General features: G+C 24.9%; 2 protein-coding genes across 2 annotated transcripts; one reads left to right on the top strand and one right to left on the bottom strand.

The window, feature by feature from the left end:
• Positions 1-1,352: 1,352 nt before the first annotated feature.
• On the bottom strand, positions 1,353-7,495 carry LOC129981276 (7SK snRNA methylphosphate capping enzyme-like). The gene is made up of 4 exons (XM_056092048.1): positions 6,774-7,495; positions 2,406-2,624; positions 2,196-2,319; positions 1,353-1,503 (listed from the first exon to the last, which is right to left on the bottom strand). Exons 1-4 carry the CDS (start codon positions 7,350-7,352, stop codon positions 1,373-1,375), a joined length of 1,053 nt encoding a protein of 350 aa, XP_055948023.1. The 5' UTR covers positions 7,353-7,495; the 3' UTR covers positions 1,353-1,372.
• Positions 7,496-7,795: 300 nt separating this feature from the next.
• LOC129981475 (sphingolipid delta(4)-desaturase DES1-like) lies at positions 7,796-19,669 on the top strand. The gene is made up of 5 exons (XM_056092323.1): positions 7,796-8,028; positions 8,277-8,599; positions 10,663-10,870; positions 11,768-11,979; positions 15,485-19,669. Exons 1-5 carry the CDS (start codon positions 7,947-7,949, stop codon positions 15,620-15,622), a joined length of 963 nt encoding a protein of 320 aa, XP_055948298.1. The 5' UTR covers positions 7,796-7,946; the 3' UTR covers positions 15,623-19,669.
• The last annotated feature ends 2,139 nt before the right edge of the window (positions 19,670-21,808 follow it).

Raw genomic sequence — 21,808 nt, 5'->3', positions numbered from 1 at the left:
CCCCCACTTTAAAAAGAAATATATAAATCAAGAATAAAAACACATATCAAGGGGGAAAATGGTTAGAAACTAATTTTGTCACATTTTAAATTTTTTTTCTTTCCTATATATCATTGTCTGTCACTTTTTTATGGTATTGCTTCTTTAGCGCTCTGTGCTTGTCCAATTACAAAAAGTGCATTTGCTGACATCTTACTTTTTTCTGCTCTCAAAAAATCTTTCTTTCTCTAAATTTTTTTTTTATAAAAGGCATCAACATTGTCTCATTTTTCATTTCAAATGCAAAAAATAGAATTTTCCTTTTGAAACAAAAATTAATTCTGAAGCATATCTAAACATGCTTGTTGAAAAATTATTTCCAGGCACTCCTCTCATTACAAGTGGGCATAATATTTTCCAGCAAGATAATGCCTCTATCCTTGAGTCATCATCTACAAAGCCGTGGTTTCAAGCAAATGAATTATTGATCTGGCCATCAAAAAGACCCAACTTGAAATCTGTGGGGTGTAATAATTCGCGATATTTATGGAGGAGCATTGTTACTCCAATATATATGAGTTACAGTATGTGATCAAAAATTCGTCGAAAAGAAATTGAAACAATTTTTAGAAAGATTTGTGAACTTTATGACATCTTGGCTAATAATTAATCACAAAAAAGGGTAAATTTCTGAATAATTTAACTGTTTTGTGGGTCAAACAGGCTCTATTTTATTTTTTAATTCTGTTTAAAAGGTAAACATGAATAAAATTGCAATAAATTTAAATGAAATATTATTCAAAATAACTTCAAATAGCATATTTATGTTCTTATTGTTTTAAAAATTATAATATACTACAATAAATAGTTTAAATTACAAATGTTTTTTCATTGGACCAATTATTTTTTTTCACCATTATATTAATTTCTAATTTTACTTGTTTCATTACAACTAAGCTTCTGATTAATAGGGTGTAGATTACATAAGTACATTATACAAATGCAATTTAAAGAAATGTATTTTATGAATGATAAACAAAATTCTCAGCAATATGAGGAAAATTTCGAAAGAAGGCAATTCATAAGCTGCAACAATTGCTTAGCATTTGAGTATCAAGGCATAATCAAATAAGACAAATCTGAACCAAATAACAGTATAGCAATTTCCGACTGGTAATTTATATATATATATTGTGAAATTCATAAGAAAAGCTAGGAAAGAGATCATTGCAAATCAAAAACTTTAATCCAATGACTAATGTGTGAACATTTTAGATAAAACTTAGATTAGCCTACAATTAATATATAGTGTATAAATGATTAGGATATAAAATAAGACTCAATAATTAAAAATAGTAATTTATTTACAGAATATCTACACATGACAAATATATTAATCTGATAATAGCTGTTCCACGTCAGAATCATTACATGATTCATCTGAGCTGAAATGATAAATGATATGCTTTGGCTTTTTCTCCACAGCTCCAGCTTTAATAAAAAGATAAATAGGTCGACTGAAACCTATATAAAAAAAAATCTTTGAAATTTGCATGAATGAAAATGTAAACACATGTATATATATATATTAAATATAAAATATTTTATAATATGCAAATAAAATATGGATACAATTAGTAAAATTGCAATTTATATTCTAAACTTAGAATAAATAAAATAAAAGCTGCAGAAGCAATATCAAATACATATTTTGAAGAACACCAAATTTAATAAATATTAAAGTGAATGAAATTTTAATTCAGCAAACTTTACAAACTCCAAATAACAAATTTGTTTTTTAAAAGGAAGATTTTTATATTTATTTCTGAATATTTCTTTTTGTATATTAACCTTTTAAAAGGCCATATTTTTCTAGTCATGGTATATTAAAATATTTTTAGAAATGAGATTAGCTTAAGAAAAGTAATTCATTTAGTTTATTAGATAAATTTAATTTGATTTAATTAATTAATCAATAATTTAGTGACAAATCAAGACACGCCATTTTGTGCGAGATAAGGAAATGAAACATCCAAATTTCTGTCATATTGAAAAATTTGTTGGAACTACTCTAACCTATATAACTTCATAAAAATATTGATGAATTTGGTGAGAAGTATACTTCCCATGACCCCAGAAAAGGTTAAAACGTATAGGTAAAACAGCAACTGACAATTTTCCTTAACTAAACAAAATCAATAGAATTCATAACTTACCTTGTGATGAATGAGCAGGAGTATCAATCAGTTGACAAGTTTCAAAACCAACTTCTTTCAACAAATATTCATTAAACATTTCAGGAAATAGTTGAATTTCATTATAATGTTTATATAAATCTTCCTGAAAAGATTAAAATATCAATATTCTTATTATGCTCATAAATTTACATCTGCATTGAATCTAAATGTACAAAATAAAAATTTTACCGTAAGTTTCTTTTTCTTTGCATAAGACTGAAATGCTTGAGCTTCTAAAATTAAATTGCCACCAGGTTTAAGTTGTCTGAAAATTCGGTTAAATAGTCTCTTAATACCAGTGTCACCCCAGTTTAAATGAATCCATTTTGTTAAACTGAGACATAAAATAGTATCAAAAAGCTCTTCTTGCATCTCCACAAGCTCATCAGAGGACAAAATAAAATTTCCCTAAAATGTAAAAAGAACTATATATATACATCAGATGTTTTTATTTTATAAAAATGGATATTTTAATTACAAATTCAGACAAAAAAACAAACATAATAACTGAAAAATAGCTTCATGGCTTCTTGCAATAAAAATCACTTTTGAATAGCTCAAAAACAGCATTCTATGCAACATACCAATATAAAATTTTCAAACTGGTTTGAGATAAACTTGGTACTTTTTCTAACAATGTCAGTAAAGAATATGTAATTATGAGGTAATTATAAGAAACTGCTTTAGTATAAGAGACAATCAATTAATACAGAACCTAACTAGATTAACCTCTTTGTCGTCCATAACAAGTCTAGGGCTTTAATGCAAAACTTCTGTAGGGCGTCAGTAACGTGCTTCAGGCATTCTTCAACATTTTAAAACTTTTAAACATTTGCATTTTAAAAGAGTGGCCAGTTCAATTAATTTAAAGTAACTAAAGCTAATTATATTTTAATAAATATACTAATAAGACAAATTACATTTCCATTCAATATTAAAGGACATGCTTAAAAAGAAAAAAATATTTTCCTATAAGAAACTTTAGGTCTATCTGAATAACTGGTTTATTAGAAAAGAAATAAATCAGAAATATATGCGCGATAAGAAGTATTTTCTAAGCATCACTTTCTGCAAAATGATTTAAAGAACTAATATGCCATAAAAATATTTATGGTAAAAGAATGAAAAGAGAAAAATGTTGCAAGCAGAGTGATTGGAATTTTTCCTTGATTAATATTAAAATGTTTACTTATCCTATAAAGGAACAAAAATTTTTTCACCTTATTTACACATAATTTTTCAATGATAAATTTTTTAAAAATGAAACGTTGAAATAAATACAAAGAGCATGACAATTCTGAAACTCAAATGGAAGAACTGTATCTGTTCAAAAGATAATAAACCAATTAAAAATCTTGAAGATAGTTGTAACTAATATTGTTATAAAAATCAGCATTCTAGTCGAAATTTTCCTCATCGAATTAGGAAATTCTATTTTAAAAAATGTATTAAAAGGAAGAATTTACTTTCTAATTATGGTTATTTAATGGTTTGCAACCATATCTTAGTATATAGATAATAGTTTTATATTTTTAATTAATAAAGTTGTAAAAGCATTAGAAATTAAATAAAAGGATAAATAATTTAAATTATGAAATATATATATACTAGTTTAAATTCGCTTAAAAATATATGAAATTAAAATTAATATTTTGCAAAGCCATTGTTTTCAAAGTATATAAATGGTAATGCTTTCTACAAAGACAGTCATTGAGAAGGTATCTCATTTTGGTATCAATTAACTTGTGCTTATTTCAAATATATGCATGTTCTGTACATGCAATAAAGTAAAAATTGTGATGTATTGTTATTTGAGCCAACACAATAGTAATATCTGCACAATGATAATATTTGTAATCCTGATTTGTTTTAATTCTTTATGTCAAATAACTTTGTTTATCTGAATAAGAGTTATGAATGTTTCTAAATTTAGATTCTAATTATAAATTAATATTCTGCTCTTTTCTATTAACATAAAACCATTCTTTTCTCTAAATATATTTTATTAAGTGTGAAGGATGTACGTTGAGCCTCTCAAGTCCAATGAATATAATGATATAAAAGAGGTCATCTTTTCCTGTTCAAAGGAAAAACTCTGGTTTCACAGAAGCTGTATTCAAATATATTTGGTAATTCATAACAGGATTTCTAAGAGTTTTCCTTATTTTCTTACTTCACAAAATATGCTTCTCCATTCAAGATGAAATATGTGTTTTTGCTTAAGAGCATAATTGCTTAGAAAAGAAAATGTTTCAATTAACTTTTATTTCAAATTTAGTAACAAATTTATTTTGTTATTAATAAATAATGACTTAAATTTTACATATGGCTTGTATTTTTCAGTTTTCAAAGTGTAATAACACTTATAATTCATTTTATAACTTCATGCTTATTTATTTTTAAATATGAAATACTAAATGCAAAATTTAAGTGAAAATTAGTTACATATTGTTTTTTTTAAAGATAATTAATGTTTCCGTAATATAAAAGTAATTTTCTTTTTGCTTTAAGGGGGGGAAAAAAAATTTGCTATGGATCTGTGAATTTCAGAGCATGTCTTCCAATAAATACAAGTAATGTGTATCTTCATGAGTGAATCAATACTTTTTGCGTTGGAAATTAAATTGTACAATCAAGTAAAATATTTTTTTTATCTCATGTGCCCAATGTATAAATTTATACACTAAGCATTCAATTGGTTGCAATATTGGATATGAGCATAATTCAAGTGTATTTACATTTCTTATGCTCATTCAATCTTTAATGAGTTATTAGTTAGTTAAGTTGTTAGCTTCTGCAACGAGTCTTTATTATTCTTTTTAAAGCTGAAAGAATAGCTTTCAACGTTATTTAGCAATAAAAATATTATATAAATTCCTTAATTTTGATTCTTAAGGCTTTATATCTACTAATTTTACTATTTTTCCATCATTTTGAATAATGATTTTTGAACTAGTCATAAAGGAATGTTTCGATTTCTTTCTGTCATTGGAAATTTATCCAAATTTTCATCTAACCTAGAAGTGCAATATTTGATATAGGATATACATTAAAGCTGATATATCACAAACTCTAACCATAGATTTCAATCTAAAGATATTAATTAAATTGAAAGTTTTAATATACTTAGTCTCTCATAAAGCTCTTAGCATATCATTGCATAAACAACCTTTTCACGCATGTATGTTTAAATAGCATTCAGTTTGGTTTTGGTCCATATTCATTTTTATTTTATTTTAAATTAAGTATTAGTAGCCAATTAAAACAGCATTTCAGGGACCTTAATGCCTGCTGAATTTAATATTTTTCTCCTTTAATGTCATTATATAAAAAATTATTTTTTTTCTATTAAAAAAATATATTTTAATTTTTAAAAAAATTCTGAGTTTCGATCAAACAAGAAGTAAATATACTATGGTGCTGCTCTCTAGTCATGGGCAGGGGTTTAGTGCAAGGGGGATTATAATACTGTCCAATTAAAAGAAACTTACTGATAGCAAGAACGACTAAATAATCAATTATAATTCTAAACTGTTTATCTATCATTATAAAAACATATATAACTAGTATAACAATTCTGCAGATGCATGGCCCAAAAGTAGACAAATTTACAATTAACTTCAATTTATTTTTCTATAGAAATGCCCAAAATTAATAAAGGAAAGAAAAAAGAACCATGTCTGTTTACATCAAGACAACAGAAAAAGTGTAAGATTTTTTTTTCTCCTTGAGACTTTTATTTATAGATTCTTTTACGAATTTCTTGCACATGTGCCAATTTAAGAATCTTGAGTATCATCTTTGAAAGATATGTATGGGCATTAGAGATTTTTATCATTTCTATCAGAATGCAAAAACTTGATATGTCAGCAATTTTTTTAAAGCACATGTTAGAAATAATTAAATAAAAAAGTGGAATTTGAATCAGGGAATAAGAGAAAATTTTAGAATAAAATAACATGGGCTAATTTAAAATACAAAATAAGCAATGAATTAAAGATAAAATAAATTAAGAGATATCATTGCATATGTACAGTTTTAATGCATTTTCATTTCTTTAAATATAATCTTAATTATAATAATTCTAATAATTTAATTTTAATATAATCTTATTACTATTTTAAATCAGTATAATTTAAAAGGAATTGTGTTAATATTTAATCAGTACCATTTTATTAACCTAAATTTTACTCATTTTATATAAAAAAAAATTACAGTGAATCATTCACTTTATACGTGAAAAGTGCAAATTAACGAATTTTTTGCATGTGAAATGCAAATTAACAAATTATTAAGAGTAACACTGTTAGCTTGTATAAATAATTAACTATTTGGAGAAGATTTTAGCATAAAAAAATAGTATGATTAAATAACTAAAATAAAAAATTAACTAAAAATATTGAAAATAAAACACATTATTATAATAAAAAAAATTTTAAATTAACAATTTGTCAACAACACCAACAAACAATTTAAACTTAATTCGTGAATAACAAAATTTTTTTTTAAAAAAGCGAGCATAATTTGTCTCACTTTCTGAGGAAAAGTATGTCTCACCTGGACGAACTGCACATTAAAAGGGAAATTACCGGAATCATATCGGCCTTTCGGATCCATTGCCAGGGCGATTGGCCCATATGTTATAGGGAATGATATTGGGAAATCGTCATCCTTAATGTCTTCTGGATTTATATAATGTCGTATGTTTTTCATTGCCATTCTGACTAGCTCTTTATCGATATCAATACCAATAATACTTCTTGGTGAGAAATATTTAGCAATAGCAAGAGTGAAATGTCCAGCATTGCAACCTATATCTAAAACATCTTTACCATTAAACCATTCTTGCTTCATGCATAGAATCCGATTGTCTTGCTGTCCCTGATTTCGATAACCGTAATATTGATGATAATTTCCAAATCTAAATTTACATGCTTCTTTTTTCTTTTTATTATATTTTTGCTCTTGTTCAGAAGTCTTTCTTTTCTTATTCGGCCATTTTTCACCAAAAGTTGATACATTTTTATAATAAAACGCTTGCTGTCGTTTTCCAAACGATGTATTCTTATTTGACATATCAGAATTATGAAACGATTCTGGACTGCGTGAAGGACTACCGCGATTTGGAGGCGACATTTTTTTTCTTTCTAAGCGAAATATAATATGTTTCCAAAGATGAGAAAAACAACAAAAATATTTTTTAAACAATTAAACAAACATTATAGGAATTCCTGACAATTCACATGTGTTTATATTAAATAAAAACAATTCCTCATTGGTCAAATAAAATTCAACCAGATTCAGGAACAGTTCTGAAGAAGGTTTTCAAAAGCTGGGAGAAATATGTTACATTTTGTTTTCAATTTTAATCAAATTTTATATAAAGAATGTGAAATAAATTTTATGTAGAAGATAAATATTTTGATATTATATCTTGGATTATTCTAATTAAACTTTAGAACTTCAATCTTAGAAAAAAGCAACAACTTACAATTGAATTCACTCCTACTGGCAGTTTATTGTAACTAAAAATTCTCGTTGTGATGAGTGAAGTATACACAACTGACATTACATAATTTTCATTCCTTTCGCAACCCTTTCTCCTTTTACATTTCACCGGGATCTTGATAGCGAGATGTCAATGTCTGAAATGATGTGTTCATTTTAAAACAATAAGAACTTGGGATCAGTAAATTTTCTCCTCACGATTTAAAAATTAAAATAGTAAAAATGGGCTCTAAAGTTTCTAGAAATGATTTTGAATGGGTTTACACAGATGAACCACACGCAACTCGCAGAAAAGAAATTTTAAGTAATTATTATTTTTTTAAAAATAATTTGTAAATGTATAAGGTGAATAATTAGAAACTTTGTAGCAAAAATATTTATGAAAATTTAGTAATTTATTTATATTTTGATTTTTGTTAAGATTCATTTTAAGAATTGTATAGTTTATTCTGTCAGTGTGCTAAAACAAGTCTGTCACGAATTAATTATATTCTAACTGTGTTTTAATTATTGATATGAGTAGTTATTTTTTGATTTTCTTTTCTTTTGTAGAAAAATATCCAGAAATTAAGTCTTTAATGGGTTATGATCCTAACTTCAAATATGTGGTAACTGGCATGGTGTTAGTTCAGTGCATATCTTTTTGGCTGCTGAAAGATGCCTCTTTCCTTACATTGTTTATTGCAGCATATTGTTTTGGTGGAGTTATTAATCATTCACTTGGATTGGCTGTTCATGAGATCTCTCACAACTTAGCATTTGGTCATTCAAAGCCAATGCACAACCGCATTTTTGGAATGTTTGCTAATTTACCCATTGGCATTCCAATGTCCATTTCATTCAAGAAGTATCATTTAGAGCATCATAGATATCAGGTAAGTTAAATAACTAAATTATGCTTCTTTTCTAATGATGTCTTGGACTTCTAAATATTGTAAAAATCTTTCTGAATTAAAATGACGAAATAACTTTATTTTCCTTCCAGTTTTCTTATCTTTAAAAAAATAATTAAGTATATATAGGATCATTATTTTATTAAAAAAATCTTTTTGCTCTAGAATTAAAACTATTTTAATAAAAACTTGGAAAAGTCTTTGGTATTTCTTTGAAATATATTTCATCTTTCTCAACTGAAAGAATTCTCTTATCAGATTTGCATCTTCTACAGTTCAGTTACAGGTTCATCTATGTGACAGATAACATTAATAGCATTTTATCTGTGTTTTTCTAAGTAAAACTGCATGTTCAACAGTGTTTCTGATAACTTATATACTTGCCACTTATAGCAAAACTGCTTTCTCAATTTTTTTCCCCCCTTTACTGATAACTTCTTTTATTTGTTGTCGTCTTCAAACTCTTTTTTTGACTCAACATAAAATGTGTTATTTCAGCATTTTAACCCAGACATTTTTTAAAAGATATATGTGTCTCAATTTTATAAGAATCAATCCTATTATGAAATAGTAAGGGTAAATAAAATCGGATATTTTACTTTGGATTGATTAATCAGAATGTTCAAATTAAAATATGTCAATAAAAGGAAGTCAATTTGATAACTTTTTTTGAAATATGAAATATATGAACTAGAAAAAAAGAGAAGTTTAATTATTTTTCTTTCCTCCCATCAAATTTTAAAGGAACTGATGAAAGAAATAAGTATTTTTTTTAATTGCAATAGTAAATTTTATTCATGTAATTATTAGAAGTAAATTATCTGACCTGTAAAAGAGCAATCTTATCAAAAGTTTTTCTTATTTTATTTAGTTAATCACTTCATGTATATGAAATTTTGTTGAAGTATAAGAATATGTGTATTAAAAAAAAAAAGTTTAAGCCTGGTGGTCTTATTTCTCATTTCAGTCATGCATTCAATAGATATATCTTTAAGTTCCTATGTTATTATTGTGCTGTATCTGCTATGCATTCATTGTGTATTGAATATATATACTAGGATTGAAAAGCCAATATGCATGGCATTGCTCAGAAGATATTAATTATTACCAGAAATTGATTTTGTGTATATTTTGCTGAAATGAAAAAGGCTTTATTAGAAAGAATGTATGTTTACTGAAAGATTAATATCAACATTGAAGTAACACTACTATTGTATGTTACTTTATTGATTTGAAAAATAGAGGGTTTGATTTTCAGTTCATTCTAAAATCGAATAAAATAAGTTTTAAACCTATATTTCAATGTATTAGTGACATTTTTTGTTTGTTTCCATGTTAAAATGTGACAATTTCTGCTTTTATTGTAAATTTCTTAAATCTTAAAGTTATCAAATAGAAATATAACAATAATTATTGCTAATTTAATTATGTCTTATTTATTATAAAATAAAACTTTGTTTATAAATTAATGTCAAAGGAAGATAATTGAAAATTATTTATAGCTAATCAGTCAATGACTGTGAAAAACGTAATGAATCATATTTATCTAGCTTATCCTTTTTACGGTACTTCAGTTTAAAAGGTATTTGCTTGTGATCTTTTAACATCTATTTTTATCTCGGATATCATTTTTAACCTTTCTAATCTTGAAAATTACACAATATCTATCTATTTACGTATCGTTGTTTTTCTTATTGAATCGATTGTAGTAATTTTACGTTCAACTTTTTCCTTTAAATGATTCTTATAAGAAGAAGCATGCATTTAATTTTTTTTTTAAATTATTCTTTTCATCTTTGTAAATAATATGATTTAAATAAAATTGATCATCAAACTTTACTCATATATAATATGATTCATTTCATATATGTATTTGTAAGTATTTCAGCAGTCTGTGTACATTTCTTTTGCCTTTAAATTTTGTTAATCAGTTTCATTAAATTTTTGTATTGGAGTTTTTCCTGTAAAAAGTATAAATTTCTTTAAGTGTATACATTTAATGACAGTTTTAAAAAACATACTTTTTTTCCCCTGTATATTTTTAGGGTGATGAAAGATTGGATACTGATCTCCCTACATACTTGGAAGCCAAGTTGTTCTGTACAACTTTCACTAAATTTTTATGGGTTCTTTTACAACCTTTCTTCTATACTTTGAGAGCTTTCTTTGTTTATCCCAAACCACCTACATCTTTAGAAATCATTAATGTTATTGTACAGATTGTTTTTGATGGCATTGTCTGGTATTTCTGTGGTAAGAAATATTTTGCATATATATATAATTATATATATTTGATTTCTTTACTCTCCTTTCTCCTATATTGCATGATTATGAAAATATTTTAATTATATTAGTCTTGAGCAATTAAATTTCTGGGACTTTTGTCTTTTTTAATATTTCTGGATATTATTTATTTATGTCCCAATATTTTTGAAGCTTTTTATTTACTTCAAATAATTTAATATTCTTAGCTTTGAGATGAAAGAACTAAAATAAATACATATTTTTATTAAGTTTCAAAGTTATTATATTAACATACAATAAAAACTGATTTGGAGAAATTCTGGATATAAATAATATTTTATAAGACTAATAATTTAATCTTTCATAATTTCAAAATAAAATGATGTCTGTATTTTTAAAAAAAGTATTGTAAAGCTGTTATTGGGTTCTAAAATTTCAAGGAGAAAATTTCTATTAACAACTGTAGTTTGTATAATTTAATATTGGTTATATCAAATATGAGGTTATATCAACGAAGGTTTAAGGTAGCTTAAGGGAGTGTCTTTCAAAAAGTTACTCTTGCTTTTAATCTTGAATAAATTGTTCTGCAAAATATTGTTTTTATGTGATCTGGTATCTTAATAGAAAAAAGAAACTGAAAATGTGTTTAAAACATTTTTTTTTTTGAAATTTAATTGTTTATGTGAAAAGAAATTAAGTATTTTTTTAGATTTTTTAAAATTAAATTTAAAAGAATGAAATATATGTAGCTGGGTTTTATTGTGTCCTAAAAATTTGACAGATTATTGCAGTTTTAAAATTAATTTTGAATTGCTTTGCTGAGTGACCTGTAAACATTAATAAAGCATTAAGTAAAAATAATTTTTATTTTCTTTGGTTTTTATGAAATTTTTGATATCTTTCCAGGTGCCCATATGATAGGCTACATGATTGGTGGAACTCTTTTGGCCATGGGTTTCCATCCTGTTGCTGGTCACTTTATTTCAGAACATTATATGTTCAAAAAAGGTTTTGAAACATATTCTTATTATGGCCCTTTAAATTTTATTACTTTTAATGTTGGTTACCACATGGAGCATCATGATTTTCCTAGTGTGCCTGGTTCTCGTCTCCCTCAAGTAAGTTTTTTTATGTTTGAAAAAAAAAAAAAAGTTTTGTGTGTATTTATTTTTTTGTTTCCTTAAAAATAACTGGATATTAAAATTTTTCTTAAATTTTTCAGAGTAACAGAAAATGAATGTTAGTTAGTAATCTTGTTTAAAGCAGTGGAAAAAATTGTAGCACTTGAATGACATTAGATATTACAAATTGTAGTTATTCTGTCTCCTGTGTTTATGCTGTGAAGTCTTGTTGGTCAAAATACACTTTAACCATTATGAATTTTGAATTGGATAAAGATCATTAATGGAAAAATGTATTTTGTACTTTTATACAGATAATTAATTGTAAAGTTCAATTTTGCTAGAATCCCCAAATTAAATCATTATGCTATGGATATTTTTGTGTAGATTTTTTTATATCCAAAATTCCAGATTTTTATTCCCAACAAATTTTTTTGGGTAGACTTAAAATATTATATGTTGTCAAATTAGATTTTTTAAAGCAATTATAGAATATGGCAATCCAGAAAATTATAGAAGTAATTTTAAACCATGAAATGCAAAAAATGAATGTTTCTTGTGTGAAACTTTATCTTTTGAGAGCAAGATAAAGACCATATGATGGAAATTTCCTGAGCTTTTTTTCTAGAGCACATCATAATCTTGAACTGTTAAAAGTTTGGGAAAGTTCAATCCATTTGGAAATGAAATTGAAAATATTCTCAAAAAGACATATTTTGAATAAGTTGGTTACATGCAGAAAAAAATTACCTTATAAGAACTGCCTTAATTGAATGTTTGGCTTAAATGTTTTTTACTTGTTGAAATTCATTCATTGTTTTCTTGAGATTTATAGTTTCTTAATTCTAATAGATGAAAAGTTTTGTTTGACAAAAAAGTCCGACTATCGAATAATAATTCTCTTGCTTTATAAAGAAAGTGAAAATATCTTGTTAATTTTGGGGCTGAAGATAGTAAAATGAAATACTTACTTGTGTGATAGAATCCACAGAATGCTTGAATTGTAAAGATCTGAACTTCCATAACAATGACAATTCAAGTATTTGACAATTGCACAAGTACATTTGAATATTAATAAGATTTGAAGAAAAGTTCACTAATAGCTATTTAGAAGAGAGAAAAAATAAAGAGAAGAGAGGTAATGAAACGTTTACATAATGATGGTAATCAGCAATTTCATTTTTACCAAGTCATATTGGTATAATGAGAGCAGTCACCTAGGTCTGTAGTTAGTCATTGTCTAAGTAAAGTCACGCTCTGTTTTTTTTTTTTTTTTAATTTATTTGTGTTTAAAGTGATTTTTTTATGTTTTTTTTTTCAATGATGTACAAAAAAGGGTACAACATGAAAGCTGAATTTGTAGCAGTAGCGTTACTCTTTAAGGAAGTTCATTAGTGCAAAAATTTTGTCATTTGGATTTGTAATTGTTTGTAATTATGCTATAAGTTTAAAGATAACTTGAATTTTTGGAATGATTGATTTATTCTAGTGTTGGTTAAATTAATTCTGTTTCACTTTTTTTCTTGGACTTATTTTTAAAAATGTTTAATTCTATGGGTTAAGTTATGAAAAATGATGACATCTCTGAACTTTGATAATCTAGATACTGTATAGACTGTGAAACAATGTAATTTTTTTTTTTTTTCTTTAAGCAAAAATGCTTGTAAAGCTTTTGATTTAGCAGATTCTAAAAGACTTGCTGCTGAATATTTTAAGGAAAATTTAAACATTCAATAAAAATTCTTTACTTTTGGTGAATTTTTTTTTTTTTTTTTTTTTTTTTTCATACTGGTTGCAGTTTTTTCTCAATGGGTGTTAATATTGATTTTTCAAGCTCTAATATCGGGTTAGAAATTTCAAATAGAAGTAACTGTAAATTAAAATATCTTTATTAAATTGAACTTTCATTTGGCAAAAAACATTGATGTTGTAAAACAGATCTTTTGTTTATCTCTTTTCTGACTAGTTGTCTTCTAATTTGCTCAACCAAAAAGCATATTAAATGGCAACTGTTTTTTTTTTTTTTTTTTTTTTTTTTTAAGTTGGTGTGCTGCATTATATTGTAAAGTATTATAATTAATATTTCTAACTGCTTTTTTTTTTATTGAATCAAATTTATTGAAAATATGCATCATGTTAACATGCTAATTCATAAAAATTATATTAAATATTTACCATGCATGCTGTTTTGAAATAGAATTTCAGCATTTATGAGATTGAATGTTATTGTAAATATTTATTTATTTAATTTGAGAGGATATATTTTGTTCTGTAAGTTTTTTTCTTTCTTTTCTTCATACTATTTAAATATGACAACTGTAAGAAAAAAATTTTTTAATAGTCTAGCTTGAAAAACAATCATGCAAGCTCTTGGCATGTGCAAACATAGTCTTAAAATATGTTGGACAGTTAGGGCAAGAATGTAATGCTTTTTATAAGTTGATCTAATTGCTGCAAAATAGAATTACAGGTCTGAATTATTAGTTAATTGAATATATACCATCTTTCTTATCTTATTATGCAGCACTTCATATCATTGTTTAACCCTTTAAAGGAATATTTTTTTCTAGTCATATTATGTTAAAATATTTTTAGGCTTGAAATTAGAATAAGAAAAGGGATTCATTTAGCTTATTAGATAAATTTAATTTGATTAATTAATTTGGTTAATTAATAATTAAGCAACAAATCAAGACGCATCATTTTGTGTGAAATAAAGAAAATTTGTCAGAACTTATGCCAACCTACATCAATTCATACAAAGATTGATAAATTTGGTGGGAAGCATACTTCCCACGGCCCTAGAAAGGGTTGATACATGGTATTGGACAATAAGATGAAATGCTCTTTTTTTCAATGATTTTTACTTATCTGAGATGTCCTATGTCTTACAATTTAGGCTTTGCATATAAATATATTTATTTAAACTTTTATCATATGTTTGAATTTCTTTCTATTCTATTTATTTTTCAAAAAGACAGAAAGAAAAACTTTTTAAAAATGTTGGTTTTAAAACATAATTTTATAAACATTTTTATAAACTATCCACCTTATATATAACAGAATAAAGACCACAGTTTTTATTAGTCCATTTTTATCTGAAAAATCCTTTTGTGAACTTAAAATTATATGGTATAATGGAAACTGCAATATGATAAGAGAAATGATATTCAATTAAAAATAATTAAATCACAAATTTTAATGAAATATTGTTTTGTTAAATATATTTGGTTATAGTTATTGAATTTTCTGAATACAGTAAAAGTTTTGGAAACTCCACTTGGAGTCTGATTAAAGTAGTTCTAGTTAGCTGAATTTAAATGAGTAATCTTTAGTTATAGTATTTTTCATAAATTCTTAAGTTTTCAAATGGCTTCCCTCTTTGCTTTTTTTAATATTGTGAATATGATGATTAATTTTGATCTCTTAAAAATGCCTTGTATGTAATTTTTAATAAATGATTGTATTCTTATTTTTCTGAAATATATTCTTTAATATTTAGGTAAAAAGTATTGCAAAGGAATATTATGAAGATTTGCCTCAGCACAACTCATGGATAAAAGTTATTTGGGATTTCATTACTGATCCTGCTATTGGGCCTTATGCTCGAGTCAAAAGGCAGCATAAACCAAGGGATTAAAACTTTATTTTTAAAGACGCTTTAAAAATGTGTAAATTATATATTAGCTATGTATTCTTAAGGCTCAAACAGTTTTAATACTGCATTATATATTGACATGCATTTATCATCTGTTTTGCTTGATTTAAAAAAAATGTTAATAATATGCTGGCATACTTGATTTGTACAAAATAAATGTTGTGTATATTTAGTCCACTTAAAAAAAATTTTCTTTTGAAAAAATATTGTTTGGTTAGAAAATTGATTTGGTTTCAATTTAATCTTATTTGATCTGTTATTGTAGATTAGCATGAGTTTTTCTGTGATATGAAGGAAGCTTATAAATGTCCAGTCATTTTTACTAGGATTTTTAAAAAGTTGTAGACTTATAGCTCAAAAAATGCAGAACCATAGCAACATTATTTTAATTTTTAACTGATTTTATAACTTATGAGAATTTCCCAATAATTGGTTTTAAGATTGAAAAAAGGCCAATAAAATAGAATATATAATTTTCAGTTTCTGAAATAAATGAGAAGTATTTTTTTAAAATAAAGTGCTTAAAGTATTTTAAATTAAATCTGGTATTTATTTCCCCCAGTTTTTTTTTAACACTAAAAAAATTTTAAAATTTTTCTGGCTTTTTTTTTTCTGTTTTTCCCATAAGAATGGCATGATTTTATGTAGAATAGCTTTCAATTTATTGATGTTCTTGCTTTCTTTTCTCACCAAAGCTTTGCTATAAATGTTTTATTTACTGTTTTAGATGTTCAACTTCATAACATTCAAATTATTCTTATTACATTAATTTATATACTTTATAAAGTATTGCATACTTATATTATTTGCTTTTTTTAATTATTTTTCTACTGTCTTATACTGCTTAAATATATAGCCAACATCAAAGCTTTAAAATTAAAAATTGTAACTATGCTGAAAATTCAAATATGTCAAAAATCCATTCTTTAAATTCTAGAATTTTTATTATTGTACCAATTTATTTAAAAATTCTTCTTTGAATTTATCATAAAATTTATCTTTTGTCATTATCTTATATAAATGGTGACTGTCTAAAACAAATACAACTGTTTTTCTTACTTTAGAATTATTTCAATGTTTATTGTTTGATATTAATGGATTTAAAGATGGCTTGTTTTAAACCATATTGGTGTGGCTTCCTTAATTTACTTTAACACTAGGCAATTGAACTATTTTTTAATTCTTTTTTTATGCTCATTTCTAAACTGCATTAATACATACTTATTAAGTTAGTTTCTTGAAATTATCTAACTAAAAGATTATACTTATACTTGTCTGATTTATACTTAGTTTATTTTTGTGGTGAAAAATATAAAGGGAAGCTTTATATGGATCAAATGTGTATGGCTTTATGGCTATGTGTTAGAAGCTGAAAGCTTTTTTTTTTTCCCTCTCTTTATTTCAAAGTTGTTTATACTATTTGTTTTGTTTCTATAGTATAACTAAAGAAGAAAAATTAGATAAAATTTATAATTATTTGGTATTTAGGTTATGCTTTATTCAAGATACATAGTAAATAAAGTTATTAATAGATAATAATTATTTTATTTTGATACAACACTTATTTAAGTTTTGTTAAACTTCTTTAATTATTAATTGAATAACTTTAACACTAGTACTGTTATTGTTTATTATGTAAAATGCCTTTCTTGTTGAACAATTTTCAGTCAAGTTTCTAGTCCAGTTCTTGTTTTTATAATTGCTAGATGATGTTTTTAAAAAAGGAATTTTGTAATAATGCCTCAAATGCAATAATGCCTTTGTTTTAGTGAATTAGGTGCATAACTCCTACAGAAAATTTGAAAATACTATTGTGGGATTTTATTTATTCCTTTGATATTCTAAAACAATTTGATTTCAAATTAACACACACACACATAATTTTTTGATCATAAATATTTCATTAAACATTGCTTTTTCTTTCATAAATAATTTATTTGAATAATAGTGCCATACAAGATTTATAATAAATGTGCTCAGTTATATATTTCAGTTTAATTGCTTGGATAATTAAACATCTAATATTAAATGAGAAAAGAAGATAAAAATTGTTACTTTAAGGAAAATGAACAACTTAAAGTACAGACAATTTTTGACTAATTGCCAGAGGCTATAAATATTTTTGATAATTTCCTTGTAATGTAATTATACAATCTAATTGAAAAATATTGCTGGCAACCACGTTTCTTTTTATGAGTTATATTAGACCAAGGTATTCTAATGTTCAGAATATAATTCTTGCAAATGTTAAACATTTGGGTTCAGAAAACTATACATTAATAAGTGTTTGAAAATGGATAAATGTTAAACCTGCTGAAGTCTATCCTTAAAAGTATCTATAAACATTTATTATTATTATATATATATATAAAAATTTAAAAAACATATATTACTGTTAATAGTTTTTTACCTACTGTGAAATATGTATGATTCAGTTAATAGTTTTTGCAATTGTGTTAGGGCATTATTTTATTTTCTAACTGTCCAAGCTTTATTGGATTTATCATGTAACTAAATTTGAATTAAAAAAAATCTGCAGTCACTTTTCTTTGGCTCAAATTATAGTATTTACATTCTGTTTTGACAGGGCTTATTATTAGAATAAGACTTAAAGTATTCCTATGTTATATACTATTTATATGCTTATATACTATTGTTCTGTTTTTTTTTTATATAGTTTAAAATTTTTGAATCTATATATTTTACTAGTAATAATTTATCCACCAAACAAAAATAGCAAGTTTAATAAAATTCTCATGATTTTTATATATTTTCTTAAATGTTTTAATGGACTTATGAATATGACTAATTTTGATATTAAATGAAAAAATCTCTTTAATATGTGTTATTTTAATCAATTTTTGTGTGAGATTTTGCTTTTAAGTTAAATCTGATTTGTGCTTTTCAAAGTTATTGTATTCAGGAGAGGGGGGGGGGCTATTTATCAAGAATGCTGCATGTGTTCTTTTTAATAAATCTTTCATTTTTATGTTTTTAAGACAAACATTGTGCTTTCTTTGAAAATTTTCTTATGTGTTCTAAAACAATGTAATATTCATATTTTTAATGGTTTTTAGTTTTTTCTCTTATTTTCTGTTTTAACATAATAAAAACATTTTTTTTTCCTCTACAAATCTGAAAGTTAAACTAATAAAAAAGATGTTTTTAAATATTTTATTTGTATAGACATTTTAAAAAATATATGTATATTTAGTTGTTTGTTTTCATTATAGGAGATCAGTTGAACTTTTGGATATATCATTTATTTTAAATTGTTTTGGAATGCTCAACATTTTATAATGAAACAGAAAAATTTTACTATACAGAGCTTTGAAATCATAAGTATTACACTTTGAAAGTAAAGCATTTTTAATGATAAAATATGAAAATTGACTATTTATTTATAAATAGTGTCAAGTACAAATACGAAATTCAAACATCAAAATTAATGAAATAAGTTATTAAGATAGAAAAAAGAATGTCTCATTTTTATAATCCAATCAAATATTTTTATTATTAAAAATAATCATTTGAAAAATTTTTAGATGAAAATTTATGAAGTCAGTATTATGAAAATACTTTGAAATTTTGCAATATAGTATTGGCATATTGTTTTATTAGTTTTCATCTGTAGTTTTAGAATTAATTCTTTCCACCTTTTTTGTTTTTATAGCTAAGTAAATGACAAGTTCTGAGATTTAACTTTAAAAGATTAGTGTTAGGAATAACTTGATTGCTTCATTCATTGTTAAATTTTAGTGCAGTATGATATCCATCTTAATATTATATTTCTTTTTAAAACTGATTATATTAAAATATTGGTCATATGAAATTGTTTTTAAACATATCGGATGGGAAGTAAAGTTACTCATTTTTAAATCGGAATTTGTCATTGTCAAATATTCACAATTGCTTAGCAAGCATTCTTTTGTTCAAATGTTCTTGAATGTGAGTATGCAGATCTCCTGTGTATGATTCATGTATCTTCTAAGAATGAAACGCTTCTAAATAAATGATTATTATATATTGTGTGGTAGTTTTGATTTGACACATCCTAAAATATAAGGCATACATAATAAAAAGGGATAATTTTTATTCCTGTTGGTAATACATGTGTATTTTAAATATTGATTTAGTTTCATTTCAAATTTTGTATATTGTTACTGTAAAAATTACTTTGCATTGTTAAATTTGTATTAATACAAAATTCCATATTTATGTTTGGAACAAAAATTATGATTGCAATGAATCTTTTCAGGTTTTACCAACAAATATATTTGGAGGTAAATTATCAGATACTGATTACATATAAAGCAAAAAGTCAAGAGAACTTTCCAAATTGAATTTCTTTTATTCTGAAATTCAAGCTGAAGGCTCTGCTAATACATGTGCTATTAACTCGGCTAACTGCCGGGGGGGGGGAATGTAATGAAAAAATATTGCTCATACATAATGTAACCTAAAGGTATGGACATCAGTAGTAATAAGTTTTAAAATGAAAAAGTATATAATTTTATGCAATACTTGAAATTTCATGCTAAATCTATTTTTGCATGCAAAATTTAAAAAACACTGGTTATGAATTAGGAAGAAAAAGTTTTAATTGTTGTATATGAATTCAAAATATTTGTGTATTCAACTTTATTATCTTGCTTGCATATTAATATATTTTCTATTGCTTGTTAATGTAAATAATGTTCTTAATGTAAATAAATTAAGCAAAATTAATTGGTGTTCAACTATATAAATGATTTTTTAAATTCATTATTTGTTAATTAGCCTACAAAAATGGCTCCCTTTCCATCTTTTTTGTTCAATAGATGGGATATATAAATAACACATTTTATCGTGTTTCATTGACAAATTGCTTAATCTTTTAATTGTAGTAATATATACAGAAATCATGTTGAAAATATTTTACATAAATTTAGTTTTGTTAATACTATAATGATAAAATATTTAATTCTCTTTTTTTGCTGATTTTTGAATGCATGTCATTACTCTTTGGGTATAAGCCTTATATTATATTTTGCATAAATTTTACAACAAAGTAATAGATGAATGTGTTCAAACAAAAAACAAAATTTGTAAGTGATGCCATAATGAAATGTTTATTAAATGGTTCTAAAAAAGCTATAATTGGAAAATACAAAACTGAGCACTGGTGGAATATATCATAGAACAAAATATTCACATTGTCAGACATTTGCAATAAAATCCTGTGTAATGTAAATTTCAATTTTCTTTTGAGGAAATTACTCTTGCATTTTTTTTTTTTTTTTTTCTTTTCTATTGCCATGTTCAAAAAATATATAGGATTGAACTCTAGTTATTGCAATTATAGCTTTAGACACCAGAAATTGGAATTTAAAAAATTTCCTGAACATAGATAAATCTTTTATTTTCCAAACAAATAAGCATTCAGAATATAGTAGGATGGAATAACTACTGAATTACATATGCAATTATAAGGAAAAATGGGAGGCATTTAAAAAAATACCTGGAAAAATTCCAGAAAGAATTGTTCCATTAATAAAGTACCTGTCCAATTCATTCATTTCTTCAATGTTGTAAAATGCTACAATCTACACTGACATCTTTGTAACTTAAAAGTTCCGGATTGTTTATAAATATGTACATAAATTATGAAAAAATAATACTAATCAAAAGTGATGTTGTAAAAGTGTGGTCCATATTTAGTATTAATGTTTTTATATACTTCATGCTTTACTTTAAATATTTATCTCCGTGTTTTTCAGATGCATTGAAGATGAACCAGTAATTTAGGTGAATCCTAAACAACTGTATGTTAAGTGGAGTATTATCTTGTATATATTTCTTAAAGACTACATTTTGGTGCAGTTTTTACCTTATTTATTACAGAGCATATTACAATGGAAACAAAATTCAAGGATTAAAATTTAAATAAATATAATAAAAAGCTTTCTGATTTCAAATTTCTTTTGTCAAGGATGCTTGTTTATTTGTTGTGACAGCTTTGTTAAACTGAATCTATTCATGATTTGCTGAGATATTTCTCTGGCAAAATAAAGAAGATATATCATTAATATTGCATATTACTTCTCAGGATTAGAAATGAAAGTTTCATACAATTGCTGGTAGGAAATTTTTGAAGATAAAAATTGTGTATGTAAGAAAGGTTAAAAA

This window comes from Argiope bruennichi, chromosome 8 (assembly GCF_947563725.1).
Source record: "Argiope bruennichi chromosome 8, qqArgBrue1.1, whole genome shotgun sequence".
In the NCBI taxonomy this organism is placed as follows: domain Eukaryota; kingdom Metazoa; phylum Arthropoda; class Arachnida; order Araneae; family Araneidae; genus Argiope; species Argiope bruennichi.
The sequence above is the reverse complement of the archived record's forward strand: the minus strand, read 5'-3'. Positions and strand labels throughout refer to the sequence as shown.